At 35.4% G+C, this 13150-nt stretch overlaps 1 protein-coding gene across 1 annotated transcript in view; it reads right to left on the reverse strand.

Moving 5' to 3' along the window:
* The window catches only part of LOC138704411 (uncharacterized), a 60305-nt gene that overhangs the window by 37461 nt on the left and 9694 nt on the right, over positions 1-13150 (reverse strand). The window contains exons 2-4 of the mRNA XM_069832257.1: positions 7601-7710; positions 5839-5934; positions 1764-2114 (exon numbers count right to left, since the gene is read on the reverse strand). Of these exons, the coding sequence (XP_069688358.1) occupies positions 1764-2114; positions 5839-5934; positions 7601-7710 (557 nt within the window). The remainder of the gene's footprint in view (positions 1-1763; positions 2115-5838; positions 5935-7600; positions 7711-13150) is intronic.

A 13150-nucleotide genomic window follows, 5' to 3' on the forward strand; every position in this document is an offset into this window, starting at 1 on the left:
TTACCGACTCCAAGGGGGCTATATTTAATATAATCAAATATGTACCAAACCTATACGCACATAGAATTATTCCAATTCAGAAACAACGAAGTAAACAAGAACTCCAAAAGGAAATAACATTTCAATGGATACCTAGTCATTGTGGTATACCTGGAAACGAGAAAGTCGATAATATTGCAAAACAGGCAACATATTTGCAACCAAGACCTCTTCAAGTGATATCTCTATCCAGTGCTTTTGCTTCAGTAAAGTCTCATTTTATAAACCTATGGATCAACAACTGGCTCTCTTCTGACAAAGGAAAAACTTTACAGTCTGTACAAAAGAAACCAAATGACCTGGAAATGTACAAAAACTTGCCCAGACATGTTCAAACATTTTTAACAAGAGCCAGCACAGGTCACATTGTCACTCAATTGTACCTACACCGATTTCACCTTTCTGATAATCCTACTTGTCTGTGGTGTAATAATCATGATGAAGATCTGGAACATGTTCTCCTATACTGTCCATCCATAAACCACAAAAGAAGTAAATTAAAACCATCAGTACCAGCTGCAGAAGACACAGCCCTGCAGTATATATTGACTACACCCCACCTCTGGCTACTAGCAACAGGCATCTATAATGAACACCGATCAAAATACCCCTCATTTCTCGTGAAAAACAACAACTGAATAGACCACAGTGGACTATAGTGGACTTTATGTTGTTGGCAAACAGCTGGATACATTAAGATTGATTCTTCTGTATGCTTGGGTCAATAAATTGTGTCTGTAACATTAATGATTTGTTGTTTCACTTTTGACGTATCAACTATTCAATCTCTTTCTGTACGATCAAACCATGTAATGACATAAACCCCTCTTGCTCTGAAAGAAAGTGTCACAGCCCATGGGTTCCTTAACAAAAACTGGGAACAACTGGATAATACCCACGGCAGAGCAATGTCGATAGTCGATGTTACTCACTGGCCACTAGTCACCAGGCCGTACCGAGTCGTGCCAAACAAAACACAATCGAAATGGTGGTAGTAAAATTCGCGACTATATTCTTAAATAATTCACTGCATTAGTCAAGTGCAAGACTTCTGGCTTCTGTTGCGTTCAAACAATTATAAAATACGATAATTTGGTCCAGGGAGCATCCGTTTTTGATGCAAAGATAATTTGTTTGGCTTCTTTCTTAAATAAAATTACGAAATGGCGTTCCTGTGCTTAACATTTAATAAAAAAAGAAATATAGCAAAACTGTTTTGTCTCGAGACTCTCATCTAAGTCACGTAATAGGTCACGTAATGTACTTCAATATATTTGCGCAAATATATCTTGTAGCTAAGAGTGGTGCTATTTCTCAGTAATGTTCAGAACGAAGGAGGTAGAGAGAGAAAAGAAACAAATTTCTCCCTCCAACGACGCCACACACCAACGTCGTGTTCTTATGTTGGCAAGATTGTGTATTTACTTAAATTTGGTGCTAAACGTAACGGCACGGTTCAAAGATACAGTGGGAATTCTCCAGTTTAGCGAAAAACTGTTTGAAAGAAGTTATCTATCCGATCCTAAAGTTTGTCGGTCTAATTTAGAAACACCCTTGCAGCATGTAGACAATGACCAGGACGACTGGAATGAACCAACAAGTGGCTTAACTCCATAATACTGTAGCTAAAAGATGATGGCGTTGATGAAGAAATGGTCTATAATAATAAATTACAAAATGAAGTGCAAAGCATTCCCATATAAGCAAGTCCCACCACTACTCACCTCAGACTGGGCTCTATGCCTCCGTAGTAGATGACGGTCCTGAGTTCGCGGGCCTGCACCACCTGCCCCACTGGCCCCAGGAACTTGCGGAACTCTGCGTCGGTGAGGGGACAGCGAGGGGGCTGGTCGGACACGGGGGGCTGCTGCTCCTCCACCAGGTTGAGGGCACGCTGCACCATGCTGAAGGTGCGCTCCACCTGGTTCAGGATCAGCCCCGGCAGCCGGTTCTGCGGCTTGCTCTCCGGCACCTGCGTGCGCGGCACGTCGATGCAGCCCAGCACATCCCAGTCGTCGGAGCTCTCCTCGAACGGCTTCATGTCCACCTGCAGGCACAGGCATGGCTCCGACGCACTGCAACAAACAGCATTGTCACACTTCTTGCATTACCAGGCGGGCGCTACATGAGAAAATCATGAAAGGTTACATACTGGTATTTGTTAAATGACTATAGGCTTATCCATAAAAGTATTTGTTGAAAAACAGCCAAAGTTGGCACATTTGTTAAACACACTTTGGGCATTTCAGCATTTAATATTTGTTTAAACAGTTCACATTTGAATGTTTATATAACAATTTTAACATTTATGCCTTTACGCTGTACCGTTTCTCAAAAATTATTTAGTGGACATGGTTAATTTTTATTATACGTATACTGAGACACTCATTCTACCTCACTTCGATTATTGCGACGTTTTGTTCAGTGATCTCAGGATTGATTCCACTCAGAAACTACAGCGTGTTCATAACGCGTGTGTCCGCTTCATTTGTAATGTTCGATACTATGATCATATCTCACCTTCTTTCGAGAAGTTATCATGGCTTAGGTTACATGAGAGGAGAAATCTGCACTCACTTTCTCTCTTATATCGAATTATGCACACTTCATCCCCCTATTATTTATTCGCTCGTTTTCATACTCTCTCTCGCTATCATAATATTAATACTCGATCACAACGCGATAACACACTAGAAATTCCACTTCACACATCATCTCTGTATTCCTCATCTTTCACTGTTGCTACCTCTCGTCACTGGAACTCTCTGCCGCCTGAAGTCAAGGGCTGCCGAACATTGAAATCTTTCACATCCAAGTTAGAAAATTATCTTATGACGAGTTGCCAAACTAACTTACTATTATGACAAGTGTTGTATTGCATGTTTCCACGTATTCACATTTTTTTATGTTCTAGTGATATTCAACTTATTTTATATTTTTGTTTTCATATTTTCCGATAATGGTATATCTATAATGTGATAAGTTGAGCTATATATAATCATAATTTTCCTTACTGTGTGTACTTAGAAATATTGTATTCACTGTATGCTTTGTACTGCACTATTTTATTACTACTATTAGTATTATTACTATTATTATTATTATTATTATTATTATTATTATTATTATTATTATTATCATTATTACTATTCTTATTTTTTATCATCATCATCATTATTATTACTATTATTATTATGAATAATTGTCTTATTTTTTTATAATTTGTATGCCTCATTTATTTTGACCTGCTGTTCACATTTTATCATGATTTTTTCTTTCTTTCTGTATGTTATATATTGTGTCTGATTTCTTCTTACTTGTTGTTTACATTTTATTATTATTATCTTATTCAGTTTTGTGTGTAAAACTGTAGTGTACTTTGTAAATTTGCAGTATTTTTGTAACGCAGTCTTTACTTCTGGTTGAGTGTTAGGGAAGGCCGTATGGCCTTAACTCTGCCGGTTAAATAAATCATTATTATTATTATTATTATTATTATTAAATAAAAAATCTTAATCATTTGCTTTTTAAATTTATTTTATCACAACAAAATTTAACATTTTAAATAATTTTTATAAAATCTGTAATAAATTTGGAAGGTAATTATTTATTTTATGAAAAGTAAGTCAATTTTAAAAATTCTAAACGATTCACATTGTTTGATTTAGACTAAAAATCATACAGAAAAAAAAATCAGTTCAATTGCTCCATTCATTTCAGAGATGGAGGACAATGTATGAGAAAAATGATAAATTACAGGAAAGTGCAAAAAACCAAACTGTTTAAACAAATATTAAAAATTGTTTATTTTGGAAGTATCACTAAAATGCCCAAAGTGTGTTTAACAAATGTGCCAACTTTCGCCGTTTTTCTCATTAAAAAATAATATATCTTAAGGATCATTCAAACGAAAATTAAACATAAACATAACATAGTATAAACACAGAAGTTTGAAGTCAGGTTATTTAATGGAGCCATTCACAATAAATTTACATGAACAATGACATTACTGTTAGATGATAACATGAAAGTTTCAAACTCCAAACTTTCATGTTTTATGCTTACGTTATTTTAAAACAACACACAATCATATAGTGCTGAAGTATACAACAGAATACGATGAAATGACTTTGTTATGTTTCCATGGTTACCAAGTATCTTTGAGGTTATGTTTATGTTCCCATCGTAAATTGTTACGGGTTTTTAATTTGACGATAACATTTGCATCCATAAGGACCGTTCATAATGAACATTAAACATAAATGTAATGAACGTTTGTGGTCAAGTAACAAAATGGGATCATTCACAAAAATTCACATAAATACTGACGACATGAAAGTTACAACATTTATAGTCTTAAGTTACACTCACATTTCATCTAGAATGCGTCATTAATTAATTTTCTCCCGACCATGAGCATTTGCTCATATGAGGGTAAATTCTTTAATTTATATTTGTTTTGTTTTAATATTGAACATGTTCATTTTTGTTTAATTATATAAAGCTTTCTATTATATTTAGTATGTATTTTTGTAGTTTCCTGATTGTAATAATAAGTAATTTAATAAAAAAGTTTAAGTAACAGTTATGAACAAATAAGACAAAACTTACTGAATGTTATGCAATTAATAGCATGCCATTTTTGTTTAGCAGCTGAAATTAACAAATGATGTCCACGAAATGAAAAAAACTGGGAGCATGACTGGATGCTCAAGAGATTGTGCGAATGTTAAGTCTTCAAAAGATATATACTCTTACAGAACTTAGCAAAAAGGATGACTAGTAGAATTTCGATGACAGTGGAATACGATGGTAACTGAAGGTTGCTGTAGTTCGAAAAATTCATGAATAGGTCGCGATATTTATATGGAGAATACAAATGTCATTTTAATACAATTATTCCAGAATGACAGAATAATTTTCCGATAATGGAGCACCGACATTGCACTATCGAATTCTGTGTTTGACAGGAGTTCAGAAATTCACTTTATTAATCGAGCAGACCGTGAAAATTGACTGAAAACATATGTGGTTTTCATCAAATGGTAGAAAAACTGTAACAATAGCAAATCTACACCTAAACGACATTTCATACAAGTTGAGAGGATTCGAAGACATTTCTTTCCCCTTCTACTTGCCCTGAGTCCGTCAGTGTCAAACCGGTAGCTGTTACCTCTTATACCTGCACCCCCCAAGCTGTACACACTAGCAAATAAAATATTAAATAAAGTACATAAGTGGATATAAAATACAGTGTCACAGATGTTTGACAATTACATGTTAGAGCATATTTTAGTGCAGTTCTTACAATATTTTCAACTAATAATTAATTACATTTAGGAATGTCAGTTTGTATTATGAATTCAGGGGTGAGCAACACAGTGCAGATTGTCCCGTTGTGTATGCTGTAGAGTAGCAACTAGCGGTGAAGAAAACATTTATCTTCTATTGTTAGTAGCTTTTTAATGTGCCAGTTGATATAAACTGCAATAAAATTCAATATAAAAGCTTAGTATGGACTTTCGAAATATAGAGTACCGGTGAATACTTTCAGAAATAAAATTTGTCACTATGTAGAAAGTCAATTAGTCGAACGTTTGTGAGATGGACAGTAGCAGCTTCCCCTACACTGATGGTAGGGAGTGTGAGTGGAGGGGAAAGGCCTATCAACCAAACTGAAATGGGGTACAGACATAGCCTATATCTAAATGGCTCAATAACAACGTTAATAAAATCTGAGCTGTGGTTGCTGAATGTTTTCATTATTATATTTAAACAAGAGGACATCGAATTCCTTACCTCAGAAATGCAGCATCTAAATCCCAGTCTGACAACAGAGATAAATACGTTTCCTGTCCATAATCATCGAATGCTCTGTAACATACGGTGAAATCTCTGAAAAAACAAAAAGGAGTCAATAGTAAATCAACACCAGACAGTTGAATGCAGATAATGGTTACAAACTATCGTAAAAGGTTAGCTAAGCATGGGCACGTTTTTTAACTCGACAATGAGCTCAACAATGACATCACATTTTATAAAGTTGTTTTTAACCTGAGCAGCATATCACTGGTACTCTGGGCTGCAAAAGAAATGCCGAATTCAAGTCGCTACTGATTTTAAATGTCATCATGTTACGAGGTCTTCGATTAGGAAACAATACAAATAGAGATAGGCCTACACAGAAGACATTTCATATAAACTATTATTGCTCTGCTATCATTACATCATTCAGCTTGTTCCTGTATGTCTTAAATAAACTAATGTTACCAAAATCCTTACTAGGTACTGCTAATTACAGAATTCCATTCAAAAGAACCAAGATAATCAATAAACAAACACGTTAACCTCATTAAAAGAACAAACTAGATAGGTTAGTAACATTGAAAGGAGAAATGTGTAGTTAAATGTTTCATAATAGAATTGATTTGCATCTAATAGATGCTACAGAGATACCAACAACGAAAAAAAAAAATAAAATTGATACTTTTTTTTGTTAATACAATATGAAATGCAACTGGCCGTATATATCGAATGTAACAATGACAGCATGCATCGATAATAAGGAAGGCTGTGGAATACCATATAAACTGCAGTTTCACTATTTTGGTGTAGTATTCTTATTACTGTTGTAAAAAAATTATATGAATAATTTAAAGTCAATTCATATTAAATTATAACGTCGTTTTTACATGTTTTTAAAACACTAATCTCAGGAAAATAGCGTTCCACCTCGCCATGTTTGCTAAAGTTCTCGAAAAACAATATAATTTCGTATCAGCATTTCTTTTGCAGCCCAATGTCCAATCAGACATTGGATTTTAAGAGTGATGACTATGATGGATTTATTTTACTAGGTTATTTTAGGACGCTATATCACCATCTCAGATTATTTAGCGTCTGAATGAGATGAACGTGATAATGCCGGTGAAATGAGTCCGGGGTCCAGCACCGAAAGTTACCCAGCATTTGCTCATATTGGATTGAGGGAAAATCCCGGAAAAAACCTCAACCAGGTAACTTGCCCTCACCGGGAATCGAACCTGGGCCACCTGGTTTTGCGGCCAGCTGCGCTAACCGTTCCTTCACAGCTGTGAACGACTCTGATGAATTGTAGATGTGAAGATGCCTCATCTAGAGTTTAGCAGATAACATAAATCAAAATAACATTAAGATTTTATGTCAGTTATGATGATATGAACTTCAAATATAATTTTTGGTTTGTGTAGATTCGCAGTTTCTACTAAAAATGAAACTTAAAATCTCAAGGGACCATAATAATATTCCCAGTGTACAAACTTATTCACTACAAGAGAACTGTATGTTAATGTGTGCAATATGCGATGTTAAGAGTATTCACTGATGAAGTCAATTGAATTAGCACTGAACATGCCTCATCAGAATATATTCAAGTAATAAACAAATGCAACATAACCTCTAATACCAAATGTAAGATCTCTTCTAATATCAATTATAACATAGGTACCCCTCTAACATCAAATACAACATACCCTCTAATATCAAATGTAGCATACTCCATTTAATATAAAATGTAACATACCCTCTAATATCAAATGCTTTTGCCAAAATACTTTGAAGTACTTCAAACGAAGTTATCTGGGGATCCACACTGAACTTCCGGTATTCTGGCTGCAGAACACCTTCACATTTCTGAAAGAAATATAGCATTAGTTATCAAAAAAACTTCCAAAGAGTGTTTAACAACTATTCCCATATTAAAGAGAAAATAAATTTATCATACATTACATGAATTTGTTGCATAAATGTGAACAACTCTATGCTTTAGACATCTATGTCAATAATGCACACATGATTGCCATTTTCTGAAATATTAATTTTCAGTGTGGTTTTATACTATTCATTCAGAGCTGACTGTAAATTTTGATATCACCCTCTTCTATCTTTTTTCGATTATCGAATAAATAACTTAAAATTTTCCCAATAAAATAAAAATATAGAAAAGTAAATGCAATAATTGTATTTATTGGTTGATTAAATGTTTTTACTGCTGACGATATATGAGAAAAAAGCTGAATATTTTCCTTTGGAACTTATCCAAAAATAAAAATTGAATTGGATGCAGCATTGTAAAGAGGATGGCTAATGGTAGATACTCAAAGAACACCTACACTACATTGCCAGCCTGAAGGGGAGAGGAGTATGGGACAATTGAATGAGACTGTTAACAGACCAAGAAGCTTAAAACAAGAGATGATGATGTTGATTCATTGAAAAAAAAAAATAGTATCCTGTTATTTCTAATAGATGGTTATACTAAAAGCATTTATGATTACAGCAATTATTTGTGCCATTCTACCTACAGTTAAAAGCAAAATACCAGTGTTAATAATAAAGAAAAAGCCAAGTACAAATTAGATTCGAAACAAATAAAAATCTCTTATACTTCTATAATGAAGCTTTCAACTTCTATCAACTGCATTGTGCAGAAACGTTGGAAATTACAAAAACTCAATTTTGAACTAGGAACTAAATTCCTTTCCAGTTCAGTCAACTGCCTGTATTTTCTAGAACTTCTCTCACAGTAACTGGGTACAATATTCGACACTGTCACAGTTTTTTCACTAAGGAAAGAACCTTCCACGGAGAAAACACAACCTATAATGTTAAGTACAACTTGTTTGTATAGTTGGTAGGGCAATTGACCCTGGACTGGAAGGTCGTAGATTAATCTGGTGATGTAATATTCTACTATTTACAATGACAAAAGACTATCACCTGGAAAAAACTGTGTAATGAATATTTAAGTTTATTATATTGTTTCCTGGTAAGTTATCAGTGGTGAAGCTAAAGTGTAAATACTGGATAGCCTGAAAAAATCTGCTTACCTTATATATTTTTATACAGCAGATGTTTTTCGACTTTCCTATCAAATTTTTTGTGACACAGACCCCACAAGAAGATGATGACCACTCATTTTCATCCCCAAACAGAATATAGATAAAACAATATAACTTATTTCTATCTTGTCTTCCTCCATCCACTTCTTTAATATGTAAATGTGGTGTCGATCTCCTATCTTTGTAAACACATTTTGTTTCATACATCCAACTTGAAAACGATTTCTCTTTAACTCTACAAATAATGGCCTCAATGTTCTCTCAGTATGAGCCATTTTGCATAAAATTAATATATAACACACACACGCATGCATTTTTGATCAAACTAACATTCAATAACGCAGCGCATTCATAGAAGACCAATAAAGTACGATGTAATATTGTGACGAAAGGCTAGCCTCAATGCATACAAAGATTGGTGAATCGATACCCCCTCCCCAGTCCCTCTCGAGCTTGCGAACCAAGGTCGTAGCCTTGCCTTTAGAGGCTTTCTGCCACAAGCCTCGCACTGAACTCTCCATCCTGGAATGCCAACAGTGAAGTTCATTTATGGAAGGATTGGAGTGAAATAAAGTGATACAATCGTTATTACCAACTTAGGGGGCTGTTACTAGGTATAATAACTCAAACTTTCTGGATAGGTAAGCCTCACAAGCGTCTTAAGAGCTTCACCTCTGCCTGCTATAGTTTCTACAAAAAATGACAAAAATAGTTGCTTTACAATGGATACATCCTCATTGTGGACTGGGAAGAAATAAAAATGCAGACTTTTGGCAAAGAAAGCAACTACGATCCAACAAAGATTTCATTCTGAGATTTCGTATTACTCAGCAAAACTATTACTAAAGAAAAATTATAAACGGGAATATTAAATAATTATAAAAGGGTGTTTGAGAATAAGGTGCTTAGGAAAATATTTGGGGCTAAAAGGGATGAAGTTACAGGAGAATGGAGAAAGTTACACAACACAGAACTGCACGCATTGTATTCTTCACCTGACATAATTAGGAACATTAAATCCAGACGTTTGAGATGGGCAGGGCATGTAGCACGTATGGGCGAATCCAGAAATGCATATAGAGTGTTAGTTGGGAGGCCGGAGGGAAAAAGATCTTTAAGGAGGCCGAGACGTAAACATATCATAAACATATGATTAGCTGACGATACAAGTCACCACAGCATTGAGAGGAAAACATCTGCTGTATAACATAGACAGTTGCTTGTCCACTACAAATTTCGAAGGACCTGCCAAGGACCAAATCTTAATATCTTCGATGAGAAACATGGAAGACAATATACATATACATACAAATGGCTTTTAAGGAACCCGGAGGTTCATTGCCGCACTCACATAAGCCCGCCATTGGTCCCTATCCTGTGCAAGATTAATCCAGTGCCTATCATCATATCCCACCTCCCTCAAATCCATTTTAATATTATCCTCCCATCTACGTCTCGGCTTCCCCAAAGGTCTTTTTCCCCTCTGGCCTCCCAACTAACACTCTATATGCATTTCTGGATTCGCCCATACGTGCTACATGCCCTGCCCATCTCAAACGTCTGGATTTAAAGTTCCTAATTATGTCAGGTGAAGAATACAATGCATGCAGTTCTGTGTTGTGTAAATTTCTCCATTCTCCTGTAACTTCATCTCTCTTAGCCCCAAATATTTTCCTAAACACCTTATTCTCAAACACCCTTAACCTATGTTCCTCTCTGAGAGTGAGAGTCCAAGTTTCACAACCATAAAGAACAACCGGTAATATAACTGTTTTATAAATTCTAACTTTCAGATTTTTTGACAGCAGACTGGATGATAAAAGCTTCTCAACCGAATAATAACAGACATTTCCCAGGAAGACAATATTGTGGTGCTTATTTCGTGCAATGTTGGCAATCTTCATTACTTAAGCCATCATTACAGATATACTGGCATATCATAAATAAACACAATTATTTGTACTGTTTATTGCTGTGTTATTAAATTTCACATCTTGAAAACAGTACTGAATTCAATTTCAATATTCTATTGTAAACAATATTATACTGGATTAATTTTTTCGTAAAATTTATTTAATTTAAGATCTATCCTACAAAAAAAAAAAAAATCGGTAAATGTATGCAGTGAGGAAAGTGAGGCGGTATGTGCCGGTATGGAATACCGCCACTGGTTTCTATGGCCAGAAAACATACCGTTAGTGAAACATGACATACCATCACTGAAAAAATGTAATTAGTAAAAATTTGTTTATACATTTCTTCACAGCAAAGAGTACTATCTGTTTGCTTCGTAAATCTAAACTACAACTTTCTGGAACTTTATTCAACGTGTATTTAGACACATTTATTTGACAAGTCAAGCCCTGGAATGCTTAAAAGGGTAGTATTTCAAGTATTAAAGGCTTATGGCGGCCATTGTTGCCAATTTAGTGACTGTGTCATTTTTGTTGTTGCACTTTTTATTAATAATTAATTAAGGGACTTTGAAGCTTCAACATTATTTTAAATGATAACTCTCAATGGTCATTGCAAAATAATAATAATAAATAACTGAAGTAACTTGAAATTATTTTATTAAGGACTTTAATGTGTTGCGTAAGCTTAAAAGATTCGCTTTACTGACTGCATGAAACAATTTATTGCACACATCATGTTTCTGTATATTGTAAGGTTTTAAATCGAGGTATGCCAGTGGAAAATCTTGGAGTAGCATACCGCCTCTGGTTTTTCCCCACTTTGCTCATTGAATGTATGTTCAAAATACAGGATTTGGCTGACTAGCACTGGGAGAGATGCAGATTATGCCTAGTTTTAGTTAACCTACACGCAGCTTATCTAAGGCAGCATTGGGATAACTCAAATTGGTTACATAACTGTCAGCATCGATTTCGGGGGGGCTATTCATGTGAGAGTCAATTAGTAACTGTATGTCAGGATTTAGAAGACGGAATAGATTCCAGTAGCCAAGTAGATGCAGTGATTATTGACTTTTCACGAGCATTCGATGTAGTCCCACATGATATATTGTTGGTTAAACTACAATCAACGGGGATTGACTTCAGAGTGCTCCAGTGGATCAAGGAGTTTTTAACTTGTCGCACTCAGAGAATACGGGTAGGGGAGGAATTATCGAACCCAATTGAAATTACTTCCGGAGTCCCACAGGGGAGTGTCTTGGGGCCTCTTCTATTCCTGGCTTTTGTAAATGATCTGCCAGTTAATATCTTGTCTAGGGTTCGCTTATTCGCGGATGATTGTATGGTGTACAGGGAAATAAAAAGTTATGAAGATACTACTCTTCTTCAGACCGACCTAAATAGAATAAACGATTGGGCGATAGCCAACAAAATGAAAATAAATTCTCTAAAGAGCAAAGCCATCAGCTTTACAAGGAAAAGAAATAAAATAGTCGCATCGTATACGTTAGGGGGTGAAACCATTCCGGAAGTTAACAAATGTAAATACCTCGGAATAACATTTAGCAGCGATCTCGGCTGGGGGGAACACGTTACAGACACAGCGGGAAAAGCATGGAGAGCGTTACACTTTGTGATGAGGGTACTAAGAAAAGGTTCTGATAAATCCAAAGACATTGCATATAAGTCACTAGTATGTCCAGTAATGGAATATGGTGCTGCATGTTGGGATCCTTACAGATTAGAACATATTAAGACACTGGAAAAGATTAAAAAACGGGCTCTCAAATGCTGTCGGAAAAATTCACCATTAAAATGGGACACACTCACGGACAGGAGAACGCGAATTCGATTATGTGCACTGTTCAAAACATACAGAGGTGAGCCTGCCTGGAAAGAAATAAAAAATAGGTTGCAGTCGCCAAATTACTCTTCAAGGAACGACCACTCATATAAATTGAGGGAAAGAAGACAGAGGACGGACACTGGAAAGTTTTCTTTTCTCAATCTTACTATCAGGGACTGGAATGCTTTACCTCCAGACTTACTAAAGGCTTTACCAACAACCAAAAACGTATTTAAAAATAGGCTTAAGGACTTTACTAATAGATGATAATTATACACAGTATGTAAAGGATGTAAATGATATTTTGTTATTGAAGTGTTGTATCAGTGAAGAATTATGCTGTGTCAGCGAAGTGTGTTGTGTCAGTGAAGTATGTTGTCAGTGAAGTGTGCTGTGTAAGTGAAACGTGTTCCTGTCAGGGAAGCTTTATAGTTTATAGTGGCAGTGCAAAGAATTTGAACAGTGAAATG

This window comes from Periplaneta americana, chromosome 8 (genome assembly GCF_040183065.1).
Source record: "Periplaneta americana isolate PAMFEO1 chromosome 8, P.americana_PAMFEO1_priV1, whole genome shotgun sequence".
Lineage (NCBI taxonomy): Eukaryota > Metazoa > Arthropoda > Insecta > Blattodea > Blattidae > Periplaneta > Periplaneta americana.